This window comes from Protopterus annectens, chromosome 2.part1 (genome assembly GCF_019279795.1).
Source record: "Protopterus annectens isolate FY-2018-M chromosome 2.part1, PAN1.0, whole genome shotgun sequence".
In the NCBI taxonomy this organism is placed as follows: Eukaryota; Metazoa; Chordata; order Ceratodontiformes; family Protopteridae; genus Protopterus; species Protopterus annectens.
The window spans coordinates 1,589,891,186-1,589,919,162 of NC_056729.1; the positions used below are offsets into that span (position 1 = coordinate 1,589,891,186).

Sequence of the window (27,977 nt, forward strand, 5' to 3'; positions counted from 1 at the left end):
CAGTTCAACAAAATGCCATTCGAAATGCTGTTCAATGAACTGTTCTTTTGATGATATAATAGGGACCGAAGTATATACCATGATGGATAAGTTGTGAAAGAACCATTAATAGAGACTGGTGACCTTTTCCTTAACTTCCGTATGTAATGCAGTGTAATCTGGAAGTATGCTTTGACTCTGATTTTACACAGTTTCACTGTGCCATGCATTTATTTTGTAATATGAAATGAGTGGTTCTTTTGTAATGATGTATAATGAAGTCTAGTGTCTTATAGAATGTTTGCGTTTTACTCTTTAGAAACATACAAGAACGAAGATCTGGACCCCATTACAACAGAGGAACAGGTGTCTGATGTTAAAGGTTACTTGGCCAAGGTTATTGGCATTAGTGAGGTGCTAGCTCGACGACACATGAAAGTAGCATTTTTTGGAAGGTGAGTTGCAATGTTAGAATAATTAAAATTTCATGAAAATTTGAAAACAAAAATGTGAAAAAATACATATAATAATCATAAATATGATTTGCACTAGCTGTTATCTAAAGGTGTGAAACTCATCTGGTTTCCACTTTCAACAGACCTTTCTTCCTAGTACCATTTTACTGGTGAACTGCTTACAGTTCAGTCATAGCAGTTGTGATGACTTGGAATACATGTTACATACTCCCTTTCTCTCTCTTTCTTTCCAGCGCTGAATAGTTTGTGCTTAATTTCAAGTTTTGCTTTGAAACTACTTTATAACTTTGAACTGATTTATGCCCCCTTTTTGAAAACTGGATAGGTAGGGTCTGTGACTTTTTTCTATATAATTAGTCTAAACTGTGTGTGTGTGTGTGTGTGTGTGTGTGTGTGTGTGTGTGTGTGTGTGTGTGTGTGTATATATATATATGTATATGTGTATGTATGTATATGTGTGTGTATATATATATATTATATTACACACACATTCACGTATACATATATACATATATATAAATGCAAAGACTGGAGCTTTAACAGCCTGTAGTGATTCACAAGCTAACAGAAATGCATACTTTTTTTTGCCACCCACCACCTGCTGCTGACAAACGCCCTGCTTCCACTAGCGCATTCATTTTTCCTCTCCTTTCCTCCTCCTAGGAGGGAAAGGGGTATGGCAAAATTGTGCCATAACCTTAGACACAGATGTCCTCCCTCCATAGGGAGGTAATGGCCTTTCCAGGTTGTTATAGGTTAGAACGTGAGAGACAGGCAACATATGTGTGGCCAGGGATAGGGATTGTAGATATAGAAGAGATGAGAAAACTGTAACTGGGAAAAGAGCTAGCTTAACATTATGATCACAGTCATCCACAGTGCAAGATTGCTTACCTGCTTATCTTCATCACCAACTACCAAATGATTAGTAGTCTGCTCACAAACCTCAAAACACTCCTCGTCTTCCCCAGGGAATGCTGTGATTACAAGCAGAATCCCTAATCCTCCCTCAAGGATAAGCAAGCTGATAGGCTACTGGCTTCCATCTCCCCCCTTGTCTGGAGCTACCAGTGCCAAAGTCACTAATAGGAATTGGGTCATCAGGGTCACAGTCGGGCTTCTTCCCTTTGTACCATGGAGCCGGGCTTGACATACGGACTTTGAAGTTGAATATGTATTGCTTAGTTCTCCTGCTCTGTCCAATTCCCTGTTCATCAGATAAGCTTTAAATTATTTCTCCTTTGTCCCCACCTTCCCACCCAGCAGGAATGTGTACTGTCCAGCATATGTATTTGTTTGCTCATTTTTTTAAAAGGTATAAAACCACTGGTCACAATTGACTGTTTTTAGGTGTGGTATGACAGCACTGTTTTGCCAACTTACTAAATCTGATGTCAGTCTTCATTTATTCCTTGACATATGGGTTCACTTCTGAGTATCGGAACTGACTCTGCGATTACTACAGCCTGTGAGAACCAAAAAAAAAACACTCTAGACCAAGTTCTACCCAGAATGCTTCTCTCCAATTTACTTCAGATCTCATTTGCCTGTGAGAGGCGCTTTGCCAAATTGCCCTTTTTTTTTTCAAAAGAAAAAAATGGTATTTCTCCCTACATTTGCTGTAGTCTGTTTGCCATCACTGGTATCTTTCTGTACCTTCGGTACTCTCTTCTACCGTTGTTGGTAGCTTTCCTCTCCTTTTCTGTTATTGGGTTGTTTGTGGTATTAGTTGTGTAAGATTATGGCTGACAAAGTTAAAGGAACTTCTGGGTTTAAAAAATCTGAAGTGTGTGACCATAAGATGCCCAATTCTGATGGGCATTCTCTTTGTGTCTATTACCTGGGCTCAGTCCACTTGCAAGGGGATTGTTCAGTCTGTCATGCCTTTAGTCACCGGGCCCTGGTAGAAAGGAAAAATAAATTGTTGCTAAAGGGGATAGTTAAATCTGATTTTGAGAAGGCCTTGCCTAGTTTTTCTGGTAAAAGCAAAATGGGCATATCTCCCCCTTCCTCTTCATCTTCAGCCTCCAAATTAGACAAACCAAAAAAGAGGAATCGACTGGTGCCAGTTTCTCCCTTGGTACCAACAACCAAAAAAACTGAGCTTTGGTTCATTCCATCTCTGCAAAACCTACACTTTCTGGCACAGAAGCTGGCATCTCCTCTGACATTATCAGAACAAATATTAGATCAGCCTATGGAGCCGGCAGCCACAGTGTCGCCTTCTGTTGTGGCACCAATATCTTCGGATCCAACAGAATGTCATGAATTTCCTTTCTTGAATAAACCTAGGACCAGATATTCCCCATCCATAGATCCTTTTGCTGGTCAGTTACCCAGCCCATTTTTGGAAAGACCAAAATCCCCCTCTACCCAGTCAGTTTGTTCCACTAGGATCCTGACAGAAATAGACATGTTGAGGTTGGTGGATCAGCTCCTTGTGGCGAGGGGACTTTCAAGTGCATCCTCTTGTTTCAACCTCTTTGGGTGCCAGAGTCCCTCCTTCTGTGACCCCTCCTACTGTTCTTCCTCTGAGGCCTTGGAGATTCTGGCTCTGAGTTTTCCGATGCCGGTTGTTTTGGTTCCAACAAGATCTGCATCTCCAGTACCAGTTTCTACCCTGAGTTCTTTGGCTGTGTTGGATCCTGAGAAAACTCTGGGTCATGGCTATGCTGTTGGCTATGAGGGGCAGGACACGACTCGTCCCTTTTTGGCCCTAAAGTTTAAAAAACTTTGTCCCGGTTTGAGAAAGATGGAAAGATCCTTTCTGCAGTGGACATATGTTTTGCTCCTCCTCAGCGGTCTTTCTGCAGGAACCAGAGTAGTGGGGAAAATGTGGTTCAGAAAGTCCCAAGGGCCTTTTCAGGATACATGTGGCAGTGGCTCTCCCAGGGGTGGAAAGGGGAGCTTTAATGGAAGACACCGGTTCCATGGACTCCTTTCCTGGTAAACCCTATCAGCACTTCTGAAAGGAGGTCCAGTGGCTTTCTTCTGGAAGCAGTCAGGGGGGTGTCTGTCCTTGCACCAACATGCCTGGCTTCAGATAACTTCGGATGTTTGGTTGCAAAGGATTATAACCAGAGGATGCACTATACCTTTTCTTTCTCTTCCAAACAATTTCAGCAAAATCCCCAATGTTCCACCCAGTCAGAAGGAACCAGCAGTACTAGAAATTCAAGAACTGCTACAAAAAAGTGTCATCCAAGAGGTCCCACCAGACCAGAAAGAATCCAGAATTTACTCAAGATTCTTTTTAGTGCCAAAAGAGACAGGGGATTAGAGACCAATTTTGGATCTGAGTGTTTTGAACGAGTCTGTCCAACAGACAAAATTCCAGATGGTCATGGTTCAGTCTGTTCTCCCATTTCTAGGGAGAGATGATCGGATGCGCTCGATAGATCTCCAGGATGTGTTTTACCACATAAAAATGGATGAGCACTCCAGGAGATTTCTGTGCTTCTGGCTGCGAGCCGGTCATCATCAGTTCAGAGCTCTCCCCTTTGGCCTCACCACAGCCCCCAGGGTGTTCACCAAATACATGGCAGCAGTAGCAGCTCACTTGAGACTGCAAGGATTCCAGGTGTTTCTGTACTTGGACGACTGGCCCATTACTGCTTCTGCCAGGCATCCACTAGAACAAGCAAGAGACTATGTTCTCTAGACCTGCCCCAACCTGGGGATTACAGTAAATTACAAAAAATCACAACTGACTGCAGCACAAACTGTAGAGTTCATAGGAGTGGTGCTAAATACCAGTACTTGCATAGCTTCCCTTCCCTTTCCAAGATCGCAAAAGATCAAGGCCCAAGTGAAAAAAGTTGTCATAAACAAGAGTAGCCTCACGACTAGTCTTGCAGGCCTTAGGCTCGTTGGCAGCTGCCATTACGTTAGTTCCTCTTAACAAGCTTTCACATGAGAATTCTTCAGCAGCTTCTAACATCTCAGTGGTCCATTCTGGATCAGCCAGTGTCCACTCAGGTTTTGATTACCAATTGTTGCAAGACAGAACTAGCTTGGTGGATTCAGTCAGACATAATTTTCTTGGGCTGTCTGTTCTGTCTCAGCCCCAAGCCATAGTGACCACGGACGCTTCCCAAATGGGTTGGGGGGATTATCTTGGCAAGAATGTCTGAGGCACTTCATCCCCTTTAGAGGCCAACTTGTACATCAGTGTTCTGGAGCTGAGGACAGTGCTTTTAGCATTTTAGGCCTTTCAAACTGCTCTTCCCTCAGGAACAATTGCAGTTCGAATAGACTATGTCGGTAGTTTGGCACATCAGCAAACAGTGAGGAACAAAGTCATTCCCCCTTTGTCAAGAACGTCTCTTGAGTCTGGGTGGGTGATCTGTTCAACCGCTTTCTGCTAGCAACGCATACCATTGTGATAGCAGACAAAACTGAGCAGATGCATTCTCCTGCTTCACAAGTGGTCTCTCAATCCCATAGTGGTGAGGAAAATTTTTCATCACTGGGGCCAGCCTTGCTGTGACCTGTTTGCATCACCTCTGAATAACAAGTGCAGCACCTGCTTTGCCCTGGTCCCACCTCTGGGGAAGTCCCTGAGAGATGCCCTTCGCATGATTGGCCCTCAAGATTTCTGTACTCCTTCCTTTCCCCCTCGTTTCCTTTAATTCCTCCGTCCCCAAGTAATGTGATCAGGTTGAAGAGCAAAGTAATCCTCGTTGCTCCCTTCTGGTCTTCACAGATTTGGTTCCCCTTTGTTTGGGGTTATCTGATTCAGTGCCTGTTGACTCTAGACTGAGATCCAGATTTCCTCCAGTGGCTCTACTCGACAGAGGCAGTGGAACCTCACCGGAGTGTCATGTTTAATCATAGCCTCACCTCAGGCTTCGTGCCCAATGAGTGGCACACAGCTACAGTTATCCCACTCCACAAGGGGGCCCTCCACCTTGGATCCCGGGAACTACTGTCCCATCAGTCTGTCGAGCCTGATCTGCAAGAGCATAGAACGCATTATCATGGAACTTATAAACAAAGACATTGGCAACCTTCAAATACTGGACCCCACCCAGTTTGGCTTCATGAAGGGCCGATCTTGTCTCTTGAACCTGATTGACATTGTCAAACCCTGAGCTGTTGGACATGCTCCACTTAAAGAAATCCCAATCCTTCAGAGCCACACGCTCCAGGGATCTTAACCTTGTCTTCACAATGAACAAAACATGCTGGAGGAATAGGTTCCTGACCTAGAGACTCCCCATACTCTGTAATAGACTGCCCATACATGTCAAGCAGAGCGCCTCCTTGGCCGTCTTCAAAAGGAACCTTGACCATTAGATATGGGCGATAGGAAATTCACCCAGGTTATCACATCAGTCAGCCTGCTAGACAGGGGTCCAGGGAAGTAAATATTGCGGGAAGAAATATCCAGGGAATTGTTTGGCTAGGCTTATATAGGCCCTAGTGCCGGTAGCCTAGTACCAACCTATGAACCTAAGGTTGGGTGGCAAGATGCTTGGGTAATCCTATGGGCTAGGCTTGTTAAGGCTCCAGGGCCATTAGCCTAGTACACACCTGTGAACCTATGAGAGGGGTTAGTTTACCCAAACCTTCAGAACCTCAGGCTCACATCTTGGCTTCTCCTGTTCTATTAATTGCCAGGTGTAATTCTCTAGCTTCCCCAGTAGTAAGATTCTTTTGGCCTCACACAAACCCTCCACTAGAAGACTCTATAAGAGTAAATGGAAGATATTTTCCTACTGGGCTCTTATAAGAACATTGACTATTTCTCCACTCCCATCAACAAAATCTTAGAATTTTTAGCTTTGCTCTTTGAAGAAGGAGCCTCTTCCTCTACTCTTAAGGTTCAGCTAGCATTTTTTTCAAATTTTCTTAATTGGTTCAAAAAATACTCCTTTAATTGCTCAACTTTGGAAAGCATTCTTAAAAAGGACTTTATTGTTAAAACCACCGTATAAAGATCCATTTGTACCCTGAGGTCTTATTACAGACAACAGTACATTCCCCCTTTGAGCCTGCTGGCAACTGCAACCTAAAATTTTTATCTTGGAAAACTATTTTGTAGTAGCGGAGAGTTTCCTTGAGAACAAACTGTTCCTTTCTGCCAAAGGTGGTGTCAGAAACAAATATCAATCAGACTATCAGTTTACCAGTCTTTTTTTCCCAGTTTCTCAAACAAAGGTGAATACACTTTACATTTATTGGACATCCATAGACGATTGTGATTTTATCTCCGTAGACAAAAGACATTAGGAAATCTGACCAACTGTTTGTCTCCTTTTCAAATACCAGAATGGGTAAGCCGGTATCCAGGGTTACCTTGTATAGATGGTTGAAATATTGTATATCCTTCATATACAAAAAAAAAAAGAAAGTTGAATTGCCTGGGCTTGTCAGGACACACTCTGAGATCCATAGCTACTTCAGCAATTTTTCATTCGAAGAAAATGTCTCCAAAGCAAACTGCAGCCATCTAGGCAGTGGTATAAAGTCTCAAATCCCCTGCTAACACATTCATTAATAACTCCTGTGCAGAGGAGTAAACAAATGCCCCATAAAACCACCTAGGCAACTGTATAGATACTGCTGTACCTGACCATATCAAAACCAGGTTCTCCAGAAAAAACAGGCCACCCTGGTGGACCTAGAGTATAAATAGGTTATATAACAAAAGGAAGAAACTGATGTTTAAGAAGAAGAGGGAAGTTACTCAGCAGAAGAATACCCTCCACAGCTTGAATAAGGAAATGCGATATCTTGTAAAGTCCTCTAAACCTAGTTATAAATACTACTAGGTTACTATCCCTAGCTAAGGATAATCATAAGGCATTCTTTAGCTATGTCTGAAATCTAAAAGGGAATGCCCAACTATGTGCCAGACTTAAAGTAGATGGTGGTACTTATACTGAACCTGATGAAATGACAAACCTGCTAGCTGATAGATTTGGTGCAGACTTCACCTCCCTGTCCCCACCAGTCATATTCCAAAGCATACATGACACCAGTCCTCTGCCTAGTATGTTCAAAGAGCAGGTAATATCCGTGCTCTCCAAGGCCAAAAACATGGCCTGTATGGGACCAGATAACATCCCTTGCTGCTTACTAAACAATCTAAAACGAGACCTAGTGGAACCACTTGGCACTCTGTTTAACCTTAGCCTGAACACTGGCTTTGTTCCAGCAGAGTGGAGAACAGCAACCGTAATTTGCTTGCACAAAGGATCCATCAAGCGACCCTGGGAATTATAGACCCATAAGCCTAACCAACCTTGTCTGCAAGGCCATAGAAAGAGTCATCATGAACTTTATCAACAAGGACAGAGGTGACTTTCAAACTCTGACCTGACCCAGTTTGGCTTTAAGGGTAGATTATGCTTATGGAACCTGGTGGACTTCTTTGAGAATGTCACCAAAGCCCTGAATGAAGGCAAACCAGTGTGTACTGCCTATCTTGACTTAGCCAAGGCTTTTGACACAATTCTGCACTTGTGTATCATTGTGAAACTCTCCCAACAGATCACCAACAGAAAGAATACTGTCAAAGTTGGGGATTTCATCTCTTCCAGTCCACCAGTGGCATACCACAAGGATCTGTCCTGTGCCCTCTACTGCTTGGAATCTATTTCTCTAAAGTTCAGGGGAAAGTAAATGGCCTGTGGCTTACCAAGTTTGCTGATGATTGCAAACTGGGCACAATGGTTGAGCCCCCAAACGATGTTAACATATTACAAAAGGGGCTCTAACACAGGCAAATGACTGGTGCCAAAGCCACGGACTAAAACTAAATGCAAAAAAGTGCATTATTATTTCCTTTGGCAAAGAGGAAGTCCATTCAAATTACAGTATTGACAGCACCCCCTAAGCTCAAACTCATCGGTGCAAGATTTGGGAACACAGGTTGATGGCAATCTAAACTTCATTCACCATGTGTCCGCAATGGTAAGCAAAAGCCTTCCACATTGCGCATCTCATTAGTAAGGGCATCGCATCCAAGTTGAAGGATGTTATAACTCCTGTGTGCTTGACCCCCATCAGATCACTAATAGAGTAGAACGTTCCCTTTTGCATGTACCTCACCAGATACCTGCAGCAGCTGGAGAGACGACAGAGGTTTCTTACCAATAAAATTCAGGGCCTCCAAAATATGACCTGCATGGAAGGACTGAAAGCCCTGTCACTGTACTATAGCAACATCTGTATAACATGACTAGGCTTATAAAGGCCCTGGGACCCTTAACCTAAGTGAACTTCTATGAACCTGTAAGACCCTCCTGGAGTAATTTTATGGTACCTTTCCAGTCAACCAGGTTTAATTTGACCGATGTAACTTGCCGAGGAAGTTTTGTTTCAGAGCTGGGTAAGTGATGAGTAATAAATTTCTCTCCAGTGTTTTATGTATATATGTTCCAATGGATATTTGACTTGCTAACAGACAAGTAGGACATGGACCCTAATGGCGTGGAGTGCATAGCATGAATCACATTTGCAAGTGCCTATAAGGAACTGAGTAAAGGAATAGCATTTCAAGTCTTTGCTGGTAGTGCAGGGACTGTAGGTTAGCAGTCTTTGTTAGGAGCCTATGGGGCCCTTCCAGTTGCTGAATATGTCAAGAAAGGTATGTCTTTGAAAAGTAGTATGCGTGTTTTGTTAAAGTATAAGTAATCTGTAAAGTACAAAGAATGTGACACACCTTTTGCTGGAGTCCTTAGCTCACTGAATTTATTTGACTTAATGTCAAGAATTTGGACACTATCTTTCCACAAATGCAGGGGCCAAATGGTATGCAACTTCAGGCCTAAGACACTTTAACTCTATATCGCACTTCCCACAAGACATTCAGGAGTATATGGTGATACATCTAGAGAGGATTACTTTCCCATAACTGTCCTGCATGCCAGATCTTAAATCTAATCCTCTCTACACCCATAACTATAATTTCAGTTCTTCCTTCCAACACCCTTAAAAATTCTAAGTCAACATGGAGTCAGATTTGCCCAAGTTGTAGCCCCAAGGCAACCTAATGCTGAAGATGTAAAGTTGTTTCGACTGTTGACTTAGTGTGATGGTTTTGAGCAGGGTAGTGAATGCTGTCTCCAGTTTTTTGTAACTTATGACCTTTCTCACTTGATCTTAAAGAATATGTCGTATTATAAAGTTTGTTGGGAATCAGTAAACAGCATTTTCCCTATAACTCAGCTTTTCAGAAATAGTGAATAGTTTGCTGTTTATTTCTATGACAAGTAATTTGTCCTTTGTTGTGCTTCATTCTTAATGCCCTTCTTTTTGGGGAAATCAAAGAGCACTGTCTGGTTAAGTGACTTGTTTGGAGTTGTACACCAGACAGATGAAGGATGACGGACTCAAACCCTGAACTACAAAATGAAGTTTATCAGTGCGTGGACTTAAGGTTGTCTAAGGAGAGCAAATAGGCCTGATTGTCAATCTGTTGTCTTCTAACCAATCAAAAGGGGTTAAGAATTAAGATTTGTGTGTGTTTGAAAGGGGAAGAGGGATAGAACAATGGGAAAATCTGAATGGGTGGAAGAGAATCTTAAAGATGAGTGTGTGCAAGGAGGTGCCTCAGTGGCACAGAGGAGATTGTGTGCAGACTGAACTAGGTGGTCCAAGTTGGATTAGTGCACCCCATCCTTGTGGAGTCAGCAGGGGCCTTAGGGATAAGACAGCAGTTGGTCAGCTAACCTACTGAGGTAAGAAGATCTTTTTGTTATTACAGAAGCCCACAGTGGAGACAAAGGGCTCTAGTCCTGTAGTGAAATTATTGGAATGCACCAGCAGATGTCAGCAGACAGGTTTGCATTGGTGTGAATGACTACAGGGCAAAAGGCAAAGTCTTCCACCAGTTAACACTGTACTGGGTTGTTCTCTTCTTTAACCAATCCATGAGCTTTCACTAACTAGTTCTCCACCTGTGGGATCCCTGGCTGACAGGGCAATGTGGTCAGGTATTGGGGGTGATTATAAAAGATAGAGGAGGGGCTCCTAGAAATGGATGACAAGATAGCAGTGAGAAAAATCAAGAATGTTATTTAAAAGACTGATGTGAAGGATAAGTGGAGCTGAAACATTTTCATAAAATTTAACTATGTAAGACATTAAGCCAGTAGACATTGTTGTAGTAATATAGGAGAAATGTTTGACACTGCGGTGGTGGTGCTGCGGTAGCGTTGTCGCCTCACAGTTAGACGTTGCCAGTTCGATTCTCAGAGCGTCTTCTGTGTAGCGACATGCGTGAATGGGCGTTCCTTCGTTGAAGGTTGTGCGTTAGGCCCGGCAAGCCAGTACATAAAAAATCTACTGCCAATCATTAGTGGACTGGAGTTCCGCTGTGGCGACCCCTAACCGGGAAAAGCCGAAAGACACAAACAAAGTGTATGAACAAATTTATAGATTTTTTTTTTTTTGTGCACTATAGGAGGTGGCCGACTCCTCAGGTATGCCAGGATGTACGTTATTAATTATTGAATTCCAGCATGCCTGCAGTGTACTTTCTGTTAGAACTGCATAGGGACGTATGAAATGTGAATGTGTGAAAAGAGAATGAATATTCAAGAAGTAAATTTATTGCTGTAGTAGAACCTGTAGTATGTCCAGTAGTTAAGTGTACAAATGTGTAGTAATTTAGGTGTTGGCAGAGTTGTTCAGAAACCAAGGACATTTAAAAAGCACATGAGTTATTGCAGTTTTAATCCGATAAATATTTTGGGTTAAAAGCTTTATTTTTCATATTGGTTAGATCTGTACAAGAGATGGTGGGAGCATATGAAATAAAGAATATGTTAGGGAAAAGTAAAGTTACAAGCAAGAAAGTTCAGAGGACTTGGAAAGGACACCATTGTTTAAAATTAGTGTAGTGCATGGATTATTATATTAATAAGTTAATATGGTAAGAAATAGGGAATGCAGTGTGTGTAATGGTTGAAGTCCACTGATAAACGTTGTATACCGTGTATCTTTAAATATAATTGTGTGTTTACATTGTTTCTGGTTTCCATCATGAACCATGGTATCTTTAACATCCATCTAAATCATGACCAGCTGTGGGGGTTGGAATCTCACTTTAATAGATCATCCAGAGTGATGCATCTCTTGGATTGTAGTGGCCCCCCCTGCCTGTGGTGCACCTCCCAGAGTGTAGTGGCCCCCCCTGCCTGTGGTGCACCTCCCAGAGTGTAGTGGCCCCCGCTGCCTGTGGTGCACCTCCCCGGAGTGTAGTGGCCCCCGCTGCCTGTGGTGCACCTCCCCGGAGTGTAGTGGCCCCCGCTGCCTGTGGTGCACCTCCCCGGAGTGTAGTGGCCCCCGCTGCCTGTGGTGCACCTCCCCGGAGTGTAGTGGCCCCCGCTGCCTGTGGTGCACCTCCCCGGAGTGTAGTGGCCCCCGCTGCCTGTGGTGCACCTCCCCGGGGTGTAGTGGCCCCCCTGCCTGTGGTGCACCTCCCGGGGTGTAGTGGCCCCCCCTGCCTGTGGTGCACCTCCCGGGGTGTAGTGGCCCCCCCTGCCTGTGGTGCACCTCCCGGGGTGTAGTGGCCCCCCCTGCCTGTGCTGCACCTCCCCGGGTGTAGTGGCCCCCTGCCTGTGGCGCACCTCCCGGGGTGTAGTGGCCCCCCCCTGCCTGTGGCGCACCTCCCGGGGTGTAGTGGCCCCCCCTGCCTGTGGCGCACCTCCCGGGGTGTAGTGGCCCCCCCTGCCTGTGGCGCACCTCCCGGGGTGTAGTGCCCCCCCCCGCCTGTGGCGCACCACCTGGAGCATAGCGCCAATAGCTTGTGGCATAGTAATGTAGTAGCATTTGATTGTGAATCCACCTGCCTTTTGTAGGGATTAAACACATATTCTGATTTTTCCTGCTGTTTGTGATGAGTGTGGGGCTTAGCCACTGACATTGTTGGAATACTTGGCAGCAATCCCAAGTCTTGTAGTTTTCCAGTCTCATTCTCCTAGTGCACACTGTCCTTATCGAGTTAGGCAACGTGACAGTAGTCTGGTGCATCAAAAAAGAAAGGGTGAAGTTTCTTTCTTCCTTTGGGAGTTTCCAAAGTTTCTTGGAATTTAGTGTATACTACTCATTTTCCTAAATAGAGCCCTTTATTTATTTACCGTGTGAATAGTTTCTTTGTTAGCTTACTTTTCTAACAGTGAAACATCCTTATATACACCTCTTTACTTCTAACAGTGCCAAGTGTCACTGATACTGACATCTTTCCAAATACATTCTGAAGCCATATGTTGGTCTTTGCTGTGAACGGTACTCCTTGTTTCCCCTGCTTCATCTCATCAGAGAACATAGAAATCTTCCTTCATGACTTATCTGTAATGCTTGTTTTTCTAACATATCAAGACAGCCATGGAATCTTCTTGTGGAGCATGTTTTTATGCCACTTCATCCTGGACTAGTCATCCTCTGTTCATTTTATGCTCAGGTCTCATTTCCTTGCTCTGCATGCATTACTCTTGAATTTCATTAATGATGTGGGTTTCGGATATTTCTTCATCAGAGTCCTTAACATAACACATTTTCAACTCAAAATGGACTGTGTGAAGTGCAAGCTGTTCTTTATTTGTGCTGATTCATAATCTTTTTCCCAGCTCATTTGCTGCAAAGCGAGTTGTGGTATACCTAGAGAAGGTGATTTGTAAGTGTCTCAGCTGTTCATCTGCATTATTTCAAGGATTCATATAACAGTGCATATTTAGTCTGAAGGTCTTTTGCATTGGTTACAGTATTTTGGTGCATTCTTCCGCTTTTGAGATGGATCTCAGAATTTTTACTAGACAATAAAGCAATATAGATGGCCTGCTGATACAATCAGAGAATTCCCATGTTCATTAGTCAAAAATACCTGTGGTCACTGGATCATGAAAAATGACAACCACGGGTGTTGCTTTTGTCAGAGATTGGAATATGATGCTGATGGCTGCTGCAGATAACAAGGCATTCAGCCCCATAGTATGCCAGTATTGAATGTAAAAGCCTCATGAGGCTTTCATCCGTTTTCCATCTTAAGAGGAATGCAGTTGACCCAGCAAAAGGACTGACCAGAAGACTCATTTAGTAGTCTCTGTAAAAAGAAGGGGTTGGGCATAATGGTTAAGGTAACCAATCCAATGCAGAAAAGCAAACAGACAGAGGCAGGAACCAGCGTGTAAAAAAACGTAGTAAATCACAAAGTCCAAAGGCATACACGCTGTCCAACTGGCAATAGAACGCTAGGTATCTAAAAGTCACAATGAAATCTCCACGAATCAAAAAATGAAACTTCTCGATGTCAGATAAAACTTTAATTTAACAGAACGTAGTGAGCGCTTTCGCCAACAGGCTTCATCAGACTTATCACATTTCACAGCTCTTCAAACATTTAAATAGTATCACATAAATTCCAATTGGTTGCTCGCAATACCTGGTGACCCATATCATAATTTTAAAGTGCTCAGTACATAAAAATGTTTAAAAACGTAAAAACTGAATTTAAGAAATGTGTCCAAGTACACACTAACACATTCCCCTTTACATATCAAAAACAGTAACAAAACAAAGTAAAATAAAATAAAACATTCAAAAACAACACATATACATATAGTTACGATCATAAGAAACACTCTAGTTGCATCAAGCCCAACTTAGAATGGATCAAATAGTTAACATCATAATATTAGTAAACAGAGCATAACCTCCTTCAAGACAAGGGTGAATTGGATCGCTTATCTTACATGAGTAACTGTCATAACACCCCAAGTATGCTCCTAATTCCCTACGTAAGAAAAAATGTTGTAGCAACTAACTAAAGACTGACCTACCAAAAAATCATGCAATTATTGGAAACAGTGGTCAGAAAAAACACTCATATTTGCATCAAGACCAACCTAGAGTAACAAACTGTAGAGAACCTAATCTTAAAAACAGCATGGCATGACCTTCTAAAAAAGGAGATTACGGATCGCTTATCTAACATGAAAGAATGTCAAACCAGCCCAGACATACCTCTATTCCCGACAAAGGGGGATGATGTTATAACACCTAAAATAAAGCTGACCTACTGAAAATCATGCTAGTGTTAAAACAGCAGGGCGGACCCTATTAAGAAAAAGGGGGGGGGGAGTGGTGTGAGGATCGCTGAATGTTACATGAAGAACTGTTGTAACACATCAATCATGGCTGTAAACCATAAGAAAGGAAGAATCTGTGTCCTCTAACAAAAGGCTAATCTACTGATATAGCGGAAATAAATCTAATCATACCGCTAAATATATAATCAATAATAGGGGCATGCGTTATATTCACAGGGATCAGAATTGATACTGTAAACCATAAGAAAGGACAAATCTGTATCCTCTAACAAAAGGCTAATCTACTAATATAGCGGAAATAAAATAAATCTAATCATACCGCTAAATATATAAAATCAATAATAGGGGCATGCGTTATATTCACAGGGATCAGAATTGATACTGATGCTGTGTATCAATACTAAACCTTATGATGTATCTATGGTTAACCCATCATGAAGTAAAAAGTGGATAAAACGCATATCCCTAACCAAGCCTGAATCATCTAGGCGTAAGTTCATAAAATGATATAAATAACAAATAACAAAAACTATTCAACGGGGCTTAAAAATCCTTCTATTTTTTAGAAAAGGTTTAATTTGTACTTTATCATTCAACCCAGGTGGTATATCAGATCTAAACCTGATAATCCACCTGGTTTCACATTCCAGGGTTCTATTAATACTGTCTCCCCCCTCTAATACCCTGTCTCAATTCCTGTATTACATAGAATGAAAAAGTGTGTTCACTTCCTGCCTCCTTATAGTGTCTAGCTAGAGCGTTAATGTCTGAACCTATTCTAACTTGATAATTGTGTTCTCTAATCCGGTAATGGTAATAGGACCCCACAGGTAGTGGGAGATCTACAGGCAGATAAGAATCTCCCCTCTGATAACATACACATACAAGTGGTTAGACCAAAAGATTATGGTAACAATTATTCTACTACTAGTAAAGTTAATATTCCCTTCCCTATTGCACAAGACAATTTTTTGGGAAGGAGAAGGTCTGCAAGCAGGGGCAGACAAAAGAGAAAGGGTTCCATGGAGGAACAGCAAGGACCCACCATAAAGAAAATGTGGGAGAAGACCGTACACTAGCAGTGAATTTGTCAAGTAAAATTTTAACCGATTTTGAGGAACAGGTATTAAATAAAGGTTTGAGTTTCATCCCGACTAGAAAGACTGATTTAGTAGATATTGTTATTGACACAAAGTTATTCACTAGGAAGGTACAATTAACCATGGATTTTGGGAAAGATAGACAAGAGGGAGGACCCAGGAGATTTAGAGCGAATAGCACATATGTTCCACAGTTACATCCTACTTTAGAGGTATTCAGTAATGTTGTGGAAAATGAGGTTTATGAATACTATCAGTATAATAGGGGCAATAATCATAAATCTAACCTGAATTATCTACAAAGGAGAGCCCTAAATGACCTTAAGAATGATCGGTCACTGGTGATTAGACCAGCAGATAAGGGTGGTCCGATTGTCCTTATGGACATTTCTGACTACAATGCAAGAATGAAACATCTGTTGGATGATGAAGATTCCTATCTTAGAATAGATCGTTGCATGGTAGCAGATAAGGTATTTGGCATTTACTATAAACTTGATGACCTATTAATGTCGTCTGACATTACAAAAGAGCTATATGATTTTTTCAAGGTTAAAGACCCAGTTATACCTATTGTCCAGGGACTTCTGAAGGTACATAAGTCCTTAACAGACCCATCCATGAGACCGATCGTAGCTGGTCAGGGATGGGCTACAGAACCCCTTTCAGTATATACTGATAGTGTTTTAAGACCATTGGTGGATGATAACATAAGGATACTCAAGGACAGTAAACAATTCTTACTAGATTTGTATACTTTTATGAAGGACTTAAGGGATGACCAACCTTTTCTATTGGTAACCCTTGATGTGGTCAGTCTTTTCACAGTGATTCCTAATGATATAGGATTGTCATACATTTCTGATTATTTAAGTGTCCATTCACAATTTACTGATAAAAAAGTGGAATTAATAACTCTATTCCTGGAAATGATTTTGACAAACAATATTTTTGTATTTGATAATGATTTGTACCTTCAAAAAGATGGCGTAGCTATGGGCACCTCCTGTGCCAATAGCTACGCCAACTTGGTTATGGCCACTTGGGAAGATAGATACTTATGTGTCAATGATTTGTATAGGCAATATGTGGGTTGTACCGTAGATTTGTGGACTAATCTTTTTCTATGGTTAGGAGATGAAGAGACTTTAGAGAGTTTTGTCCACATGTTAAATACATCCACCCATTTTCTTAAATTTACAGTTAACTTTTCAAGGACTAATATTTCCTACCTGGATGTTGAGATTTGTAGGATGGGGAATGGGTTGCTGAATACTTCCATTCATAGGAAGGCCTGTCATAGAAATAACCTTTTACACAGACGAAGTATGCACCCTACGTATGTTTTTAATAATGTCCTTAAAGGACAATTTATGAGAGCATCACGCTTGAATCCTAGTGATGAGAAGTTTCAACTGGAGATCGCAGATTTAATGGGAAGGTTTTTAGAGAGAGGGTATGATCAGAGAAAAATTAATGAGATCATTACAGAAGTGGAAGCGATGAGATCTGGTAGAGCTAGACCCTTTTTTATGGAGCAAGAGGAATATTTGCAGGTAACTAAAGAACCTGATGATACAGTTAAAGCAATAATTTCTTATAGTAAGAATAGTGCGGATTTAGCAAATGTGTTATATAAACATTGGGATATACTCCTTTCGGATAGGGAAGTGAGTAAGGTAGTGGGCCCAAAACCAAAGATGACATACAGGAATTTTCCTAACTTAAAGAGATTATTGTGTAGGCCAAAATACACATTAACAATAGACACGGACATTAGTAATAATTTAAACACTTCACCCTGTGGCAAATGTAACCAATGTAGTTACATTAACCTGGATACAGAATGTATACATCCGAAAACAATGCGGAAGTTCACTTTTCACAGTCATACTAACTGTGCAACTAGACATGTTGTTTATTTGGCCCTATGCAAGTCATGCCCATGTTATTATATTGGAAAGACTAACCGCATGTTAAAGGAGCGGATTAGAGAACACAATTATCAAGTTAGAATAGGTTCAGACATTAACGCTCTAGCTAGACACTATAAGGAGGCAGGAAGTGAACACACTTTTTCATTCTATGTAATACAGGAATTGAGACAGGGTATTAGAGGGGGAGACATTATTAATAGAACCCTGGAATGTGAAACCAGGTGGATTATCAGGTTTAGATCTGATATACCACCTGGGTTGAGTGATAAAGTACAAATTAAACCTTTTCTAAAAAATAGAAGGATTTTTAAGCCCCGTTGAATAGTTTTTGTCATTTGTTATTTATATCATTTTATGAACTTACGCCTAGATGATTCAGGCTTGGTTAGGGATATGCGTTTTATCCAGTTTTTACTTCATGATGGGTTAACCATAGATACATCATAAGGTTTAGTATTGATACACAGCATCAGTATCAATTCTGATCCCTGTGAATATAACGCATGCCCCTATTATTGATTTTATATATTTAGCGGTATGATTAGATTTATTTTATTTCCGCTATATTAGTAGATTAGCCTTTTGTTAGAGGATACAGATTTGTCCTTTCTTATGGTTTACAGTATCAATTCTGATCCCTGTGAATATAACGCATGCCCCTATTATTGATTATATATTTAGCGGTATGATTAGATTTATTTTATTTCCGCTATATCAGTAGATTAGCCTTTTGTTAGAGGACACAGATTCTTCCTTTCTTATGGTTTACAGCCATGATTGATGTGTTACAACAGTTCTTCATGTAACATTCAGCGATCCTCACACCACTCCCCCCCCCCTTCTTAATAGGGTCCGCCCTGCTGTTTTAACACTAGCATGATTTTCAGTAGGTCAGCTTTATTTTAGGTGTTATAACATCATCCCCCTTTGTCGGGAATAGAGGTATGTCTGGGCTGGTTTGACATTCTTTCATGTTAGATAAGCGATCCGTAATCTCCTTTTTTAGAAGGTCATGCCATGCTGTTTTTAAGATTAGGTTCTCTACAGTTTGTTACTCTAGGTTGGTCTTGATGCAAATATGAGTGTTTTTTCTGACCACTGTTTCCAATAATTGCATGATTTTTTGGTAGGTCAGTTTTTAGTTAGTTGCTACAACATTTTTTCTTACGTAGGGAATTAGGAGCATACTTGGGGTGTTATGACAGTTACTCATGTAAGATAAGCGATCCAATTCACCCTTGTCTTGAAGGAGGTTATGCTCTGTTTACTAATATTATGATGTTAACTATTTGATCCATTCTAAGTTGGGCTTGATGCAACTAGAGTGTTTCTTATGATCGTAACTATATATGTGTTGTTTTTGAATGTTTTATTTTATTTTACTTTGTTTTGTTACTGTTTTTGATATGTAAAGGGGAATGTGTTAGTGTGTACTTGGACACATTTCTTAAATTCAGTTTTTATGTTTTTAAACATTTTTATGTACTGAGCACTTTAAAATTATGATATGGGTCACCAGGTATTGCGAGCAATCAATTGGAATTTATGTGATACTATTTAAATGTTTGAAGAGCTGTGAAATGTGATAAGTCTGATGAAGCCGGTTGGCGAAAGCGCTCACTACGTTCTGTTAAATTAAAGTTTTATCTGACATCGAGAAGTTTCATTTTTTGATTCGTGGAGATTTCATTGTGACTTTTAGATACCTAGCGTTCTATTGCCAGTTGGACAGCGTGTATGCCTTTGGACTTTATAATGGTTAAGGTGTTTACCGGATAGACACAAGGTACAGAGTTCAGTTCTCATCTTTGTAAGGTAAATTGGCTAGAATTAAAATGGCCTACAAGAACAGCTAGCATAGTACTGTGACAATGGAATTGCCCTTTCATTTTACCACATTCACTGGCACAGCAGATAGCACACTTGCCTTTGGTGCTGAAAGTCTAAAAGGCTATGGGTTGTTTACCCATTCTTGGATCTATATTAGGCTATCAGAAATTCATCCCTGCTCTAGCGTCTGTCTCTCTGACATTAAATCGCCCCGTACATAAATCAAATTTGTGGGTCACATTTGGGTTGCACGACTAGGCTTATAAGGGTTGTTAGCCTAGTGTACACCTTTGAACCCATGAACATTTTGAATAGTGTTTTATTGGCTGTTAATCTGTTGTCCTTTCATTATTGGCCTCTTTATTCTTTATATGAGGTGTTCAGACTTTACTTCATAAAAAATGCTTGTCCTCTAGAGTTTAAGTTAAAATATGAAACGGGGCTCTTCACATGTATGTACTGCTTGTTTTAATCACTTTCAGAACATGTGTAGCTCACATACAGAAAGGCTAGAAGATTTCAGAAAATATTATCTGTATGGCTCGTGCAGCACCACTAGAAAATTGCAACAGTTGTTAAAAGATGTGGAAATGTTTTACATTTAATTGTAGGAATACTGCAGGCTTCGGTACCCAACCCTACTACCCATTAATAGTTCTATGTAGTGCTGCTTATATTAGTCATGTAGGTTACTAGACAGATATGCTGTCGTATATAGCTGCTTTCAGCTTAAGCTTGTATTTGATGCACTGTAGACTAACCTTCACATAACATATGCTCAAGGCTATTAAATTTCACAAGCAGTATATACACACACACACACACACACACACACACACACACACACACACACACACACACACACACACACACACTCTAAGCATTTATTCTGGTACTTCATCTTAAATGGATTATAATGTCTGTTTTTCTGAAAAATGAATTTGTAAATGAGTTGTGTAACTGCCCCTCCAACATTTCCATTGACAGTAAAAAAAATTTAATTCCAAAACCTTTTAAATGCAAAGAACATAAATTGCCAAAAATGTGGTAAGCATAAGTATGCTATTGCCAATGGAGATGACAAGAATGCTGTGTGTAAACATTATAAAGAAAATAAATGCAAAGTTAACTTTAAATGTGTAGTGTAAGAAGCAGTGAGAAAACACTAACAGTATTGTTAACATAGAGGAAGAGCTAGGATGACTCTAGTACTGTTGGCAGGTAAAACTAAATGCATGTTTTTTTCCCTGGGCTTAATAATAGAGAGGAATTTGGGTACTTGCGTGTTATCACAACCAGATTTTTAACCACTCGATAATACGCAAGTGGCAATACCTGTTGACAGTTGTGCAGTTTCTAAGACAGTTTACAGTTCATTTGGACAGAACACAAAAAAAACAAGTATTTCACACTAATTTAAATAGTACAAAATTTGAATTGCCGTTATAGAGAAATAGCAGCCCAGTTTCTCATTTCGCGGACAAGCACGATTCCGAGCATGACAACTGGGTGTTTTGTATGCTGTACACAGTTAACGGCAGTCTGCCAGTAATATGTCTTCAAATTATGGCACTCAGTTTTTAGGTAGGCAAAGTACCTACTATGCTTAACCTACACTCTTCAAAACCTCTATTAATGAGATGGCACACCATGGACGGAAGGTACAGTCCTGCTGATTTTTAAAGTGGTGCAATTCATACTGTGATCTCGGAATGACTTCATCTTTACGTGGAAAGGGGTGTGTGAAGTTTTTAACTGCTATTCTGTCAATGTGGTAATGAGATACAGTAGTAGACTGAACGCAGACACAAACACACAAATGCAAAAATAATTGGCAGGATTCACGATGGCTTGCATGAGTAGTGTAAGACTCCATGCAGCCATCGTGATCCAGGAACAGCCTGAATGTGCGTGTAAGAGAGCACCTAAAATGGCTCTTACACGGGCAGGGCGTGGATATGCTAATTACCTCACTTGCAGCCGAAAGGCATGCAAATGAGGTAATTTTGCGATCCAGGAAGCAGAAACCTGCCCGTGTAAGAGCTGTGTTATCTGCAGAAATGTACTCAGTTGATAACTGAGTACCATTCTGCAAATAACACAATGAAGCCTTGTCAGCTCCAAATAAAGGTTGCAAATGTCCCAGGCTGCATGCCAATGGCCAAGTATGTGGCCACTGGCAACGTACCCTGATGCAAACTTGAAATAATTTTTTTTTTCGGCGATCGCCGATGTTTAAACGTAGCGCAGCGTCGCACAAACGGGCTGCGCTATAAAAAACCAGAAAAATAAAAATATTAAACACACAAATGTGGGTTTATGCAAAGCATGAGTTTACAATGGAAGGGAATAGCAGGCTAAAACAACATGGCCACCGAGTAGGGGTTGCTAAGGGGGGAAGCGGAGTGTAAGACATGTAACTAAGCATTAGTAGGCAATCCTATGTAAATGAGTGGTAGGATAGTGAATCGCACTGTTACATAGAAAATGAGCACATTCCGTGCAGTGAGGATAAGGGGGAGTAACAGAGTAGGAGATGGGTGACATCATGGGGGGAATGTATGAAAGGAATGCAGCTCATTGGAGCACAGTGACATGTGAAAGCTGTCAGTCACACATCATGGAAAGAGGAGTGTCAACAAGTAGGCATGGGAAAGCCAAGAAATGGAAGGTGTACACTATATGGATAACACCAAAGTTTCTTGCTGGGAGTGCATGTGTGCTGGTAGGCGCGAGTAAGATAGTGCGCGCGTGTAAGCGTGAGTGCGCACGTTTAAGGCAGAGTAAGCATGTAGGAGCCTGTTTAAACACCTGTATGCTTGTTTGCGCTGGTGTGCGCGCGTTTCAACCCGAATAAGCAGATTCTAGTCCATCTACGCATGTGTGCACGCGTGTTAGCCACTGTGAGCGTGATTTTGCTGGTATGCACGTTGCTCCCCCCTGAGGAAACAGAAGGGAAAAAGGAAACATAGGAAATAGGAAGCTAGCATGGATTACTGGCAGAGCTAGCAGGTGAAAACGATCAGAAGCAGGCAATTACACAGGCAGAACAGTAGCCCACCCCAGCACTTAAAACTCTGCAAACAGTGCAGAATGTTTCTCTCAAGAGACACTGCAACAGAGGAGTAAGCTATTAGAAGTGAAAACTGAAAAAGCTTCACTCAGACCAAAAATGCTAGGGGCTGCCATAACTGTTATAAGGAGACATATGCAACTTGCTGAGGGTGGTGACTATATGCAAAAGCTGCCAGACAACCCACAGTGAGGAGACGGAGAAGAGTGTACAGGCCCAGGGTCACCTACCAGGGGTTACATGAGCTGGAGATAGTGGAGCGCTATAGAGTGGACAGAGACCTCCTGCAGCAAATTGTTGAGCCATGCAGGCCACGCCTCACACACAGAACCAACAGAGGGGAACCCATCCCAGTGGAAACCAAGGTATGTGTTGGCCTAAGAATACTAGCAACAGGTACCTTCCAGAGACCAACTGGTGATATGATGGGGATATCACAGGCATCAGCATCCAGGGTACTGCACCAGTTCCTGGATGCCATGTCAGCACATGTCGGTGAGCATGTATATTTCCCCAATTCCTGTGAGATATTGGCCAGCAATATGCGTCCCTTCCAGCAAATAGCGGAATACCCTGAGGTAGTGGGTGCAATAGACTGCACGCATATACGCATTAAAGCACCAGCCGGTGAGCGGGGTAGGGCCTACATTAACCGCAAGGGCTTCCCCTTCATCAACTGTTAGGTTGTGTGTGATGCCCAGGGCATAATAATGAATGTGTGTGCTGTCTGCCCTGGAAGCTACCATGATTCTCATATCTGGCATTTGAGACAGCTGTACCAGACATTTGCCAATGGGGACATCCCACATGGTCACTTAGTGGGGGATGCTGGCTATGCACTGGAGCCGTGGCTGATGACACCCATCAGAAATGCACACACACCTGAACAAGAATGCCATAATGAGGCACACGCACAAACATGAAATGTAATTGAGCGTGTGTTTGGGCTGCTCAAGTCACGGTTCCGGTGCCTGGACACATCTGGTGCAGCCTTGCAGTACTCACCAACTATATGTACCCAAATTGTCATGGTATGTGCTATGCTACATAATATGATTCTGCGAAAACAGCTGCAGCAGGACCAGCATAGGGCTGGGCCAAACAGCCCCCCACCATTGCCAAGCCAATCAGAGGCAGAGCATGACTCGGAAGAAGAACAACCTGAGCCTGCCCAAGTAGGCAGAAGGAGGCGTGCCCAGTATGCCTTGGCCTTGGCAAAGCGGCAACGCATAGCACATACACTGGCTCAGTAGGAACCCAGGAAATGATACCTCTCTCTGACTCACAGATATAGTAAAAGGGATGCCTAAGTTGACACAACCTGCTATCAAACATGTACAGGGAGTGTAGTATGTGCATCCAACATAGACAGCCCTGCAGCACCACCTGAGGCATGATTGCCATGTGTTAAGCAATGTAACACCATGTAGTGTATGCAAACTTGATGACCCTGACTAACATCCTACCCTCACCAAGCATGATGCCACAATATGAAGACGAGATGATCAATTACAATAATTGGCTTAAGTATTGCTGTTAGTCACAGGGGATCCAATGCGTGCCAGCCTGGGATGACATGCTGAGCAAGACATGATGCTCCACCTGCTAGGGATGGCATGCACCTATCAGTCCTGGCCTTTAGGATACTGGCAAAGGCTGTTGTCACCCCCACTGTGCCTTGAATAGGTAAGGCTCAAAACACAAACCCACCTCCATAGGTATCACAAGGGGTAAGAACCTAGATGTAATGCTACCCAATGCCAGATGTCTAAACTGCAAGATGCATGCAGTCTAAACTCCCATCAGCATGGAGAATGTTGATATCTCTCCTGTAACCGAAAACTGGGTTAAGGCTCACAAGAGCACCCTAACACTACCAGGTTACACCTCATACCGTGCTTTACAGCCCCAAAACATGGAGCAAACTACAAAAGGAGGGTGACTAGCAATAATTGTCAAGGATAACCACACCCCCATGTTGGTACCACAACAAGTAGCAGCATGGACTATCCATGGTCAAGTAACAGTGGCTAAGACTGCCTGCCAGTTTGTAGCCTGCTACAGACTACCCTCCTAATGCCAGGAACTACACTTGGCCTACGTTGGAACACATGGAAATATCAAGCTCTCCAAACAACATTATATTGGGTGACTGAAAATAACATAGACTGGGAGCATTATTCCAGCTCCAACACCCTAGGCCAAAGGTTCCTAGAATCCATAAACCAAAATGCTCAGGAACAACGTACCACTCCCACAAGAGGGGTAAGCATACTGGATGCGATAATCAGCAACATGGGTACTCTATGGCCAGATGAGAAGTGTATCCCTCACTGGTAAGATCAGACCATAGAGTAATCACACTGGATATTCACATCCTGACCACAGTCCCTGGCCAGAAAACCACAGTGAAAAACATGTGTAAAGGAAATGTTGCACTCCTCCAAACTGATGTGGAATCCATTAAAGGCCCTGTGCCTGTAGAAAATATGGGCCACACCTCAGAACCCTTTATAAATGCATTCTATGAACACTGTCAGGAATGCATGAATTATGCAATCCCATATAAAACCAAGGCCCAATACCATACACGCAGGCATCTGGCATGGTGGACCCCAGCCATTACCAAACCATGCAAGAGAATGAGAGAGCTACTACATGATAGAGCAAACCCAAAAAGGGAAGTAATCTCTGATCAGTATTATGGCAATAAAATATGGCCACTCATAAAATCCTCTAAGGCCAGCTACAACAAGTTGAATCCGTGAATCTTGGGCAATGTTGCACCTGCCCCATGTACACAGACAACTCCCTCCTCCCCCCAAGAAATACAAATATATGAGAGTTGCAACCATTTCTCCAACTGGAGGCTGAGCTCTCTCAACTCAGTACTGTCTAAACTAGACAGGAGGAGAAGGTAACCACACACACCACAAACCCAGTCTCACATAGACCTATCACAACTGCAAACCAAAGACATAAACACACAAAAACATTCCCGGAGCCTCTAATTAAAAACCACCAAATCAACAGAGGCCTCCGAAGCAGACACCCAAGCAACCACTACCCCCAAACATAGCACAAGTACACAAAGTCGGTGTGCCAAACAGTCACAGCCCGTAAGGACAAACAACATGCCTGATACACTTGTAATAGGTGACTCCATAGTCAGACACACTGATGTCCTGCTCACCAGACTGAACAAGGAAAAGGGTACAGTAAGCTGCCTGTAGGCTGCTACAATCTGCCACATAACACAAGCACGCAGGTCACTCTAAAGCAAGTACAAATATGACTCGGTCATTGTCCATGCTGGTGTGAATGACCTGAGACGTACCTCCCTGGACTACATGTAAAGAGACATAGAGGTGCTCTCCGATTATGTAGGCCAGGCCGGTATGACTCTGACCCTGAGCAGCATCCTACCCCCACCAAAAATGATGCCACAGTACAAACACCGAATGATCAGCTTTAACAATTGGCTCAATTACTGGTGTCATTCCAAGGGGATCCAATGTGTGTCTGCTTGGGATGTCATGCTTGACAAGCCACGCTGCTTTGCCAGGGATGGCTTGCACCTGTCACCCCTGGGCATCTGGATATTGGCTAAAGCTCTTGCCACCTCCATAGTGCCTTTGTAGGCAAGGCTGAAAAGACAAACCCACCTCCTTAGAAAACATAAGTGGAAAAAACATAAGGGTAATGCTGCTCAATGCCAGAAGTCTAAACCTCAAGATGCATGCTCTTGAGGCCCTCCCCAGTATGGAGAACATCGATGTCTGTGCAGTGATGGAAACCTGCATCAAGGCTCCTGAGAGCACCCCAGCACTACCAGGTTATACCTCATATCATGCTTTTCAGCCCCAAAACCTGGACCAAACCACAAAAGGAGGGGGAGTATCCATATTCAGCAAAGATACCCACACGTCCAGGTTACTGACAATGCATGAAGCATCAGAGACCATCCATGTGCAACTAACTGTAGGCAAAACTGCTGTACAGTTTGTAGCATGCTTCAGACCGCCCTCTCAAACCCAGGAACACCACTCAGCCTTCTTGAAGACACTGGAGAGTATGAATGTCTCTCCAAATACCAAACAAGGTAGTCACAAATCACCATAGGTGGTAATCCATTACGTATGGAAGAAGTAATCGGAGACCTAGGGACACAAGTGGACAGTAACCCCACATGTGACACTCACATTGCCAACGTGGCTAGGAAGACCACCTATATTGGCCACTGTATGAAAGGATTTACATCTACATCAAGAGAGTTTATTGTGCCCCTGTACTCTTCTCTTTTCAAGCCCATAATTGAGTACAATGCCCCATTTGGGATGTACCTTACCCGACACCTGCAGCAGTTAGAAAGACCTCAAAAGTACCTCACCAAGAGGATAAAGGGTCTCAAACATTTGTCATATGCTGCCTGGCTGACAACACCCCAGCTGTATGCAGTCACATACTGCATACTCGGAGGCAATGTATGCCCGATGTACAAGGCCATGTCCAATACAGAATTGATGGACATGCTCCACCTCAGAAAATCCAAATCCATCAGAGCCGCAGAAGATGTCAGCCTCAACACATAAATAAATAGGATGTGCTGGAGGGGCAGATTCATAACCCAGAGGCTCCCTACACTCTGGAACAGAATCCCACTCCATGTTAGGCGGAGCCCCTCGCTGACTCTCCAACAGGAATCTTGCCAAGTGGATGGGCGATCGTAGATTTACACTGGGGGTCTTCACTGTGTCACGTCTAGACAGAGGCACAGTAAAGTAAACCCTAAATGGGCATAATATTCACATAGCAAGGGGTGACGAAAGCCACACACACTCTGGCTAGGCTTATAAATGCCCTAGGGCAGATAGCCTAGTATGAACCTATGAACCAATGAAGATACAAATTGTACAGGACACTAAGGATAAACACAAGGCTTTCTTAATTCATTCACTCCGGAGCAGCTCAGAAAAAGCTGCCTGCTAAATTCCACCATAGGAACAGCAGTGCAGCCTGAGCTCATTTTCAGAAAATCCATGTGTAATACCTTACAGAAAACAAATGTTCATAACTCTTTAACTATAAGAGCTAGACTGAAAATGTAAACGCGAAAGTTGTTCAGCAGACACTGACCTTTCCAACAGTATAAATGTTGATAGTGCATATCAAAGTCCTTATTAAATATTTGACAAGGATTGTTGATATTGTGCATATTTCTTACCTTTCCGGAAAAGCAAAGCACAATATCTTGGTCAGTGTACATGTAGACCCATGCAATTTGTATTTAATTTATTAGTATGAATGTCAGCTTTAAAATGATCCCTTAACCATTACTGTGTGATGCTCCTTTATGGAGATATTCACATAAATATGATTAATATATTTCTCATAATTGATAAACAAAACATAATATCTCATCAACTACAACAGACATAGCCTACATATCGGTGTAGAAGTTGTGTGTCTGAATGTCAGCTTCAAAATGATGCATCATTTGTATGATCACCATGCTCTGCAAA

The 27,977-nt window shown here is 42.2% G+C and overlaps 1 protein-coding gene across 1 annotated transcript in view; it reads left to right on the plus strand.

Annotated features, from left to right (window-relative positions):
• The window catches only part of MFN2 (mitofusin 2), a 495,982-nt gene that overhangs the window by 15,957 nt on the left and 452,048 nt on the right, over positions 1-27,977 (plus strand). Inside the window, exon 2 of the mRNA XM_044063040.1 lies at positions 299-434. Coding sequence (XP_043918975.1) covers positions 299-434 — 136 coding nt within the window. The remainder of the gene's footprint in view (positions 1-298; positions 435-27,977) is intronic.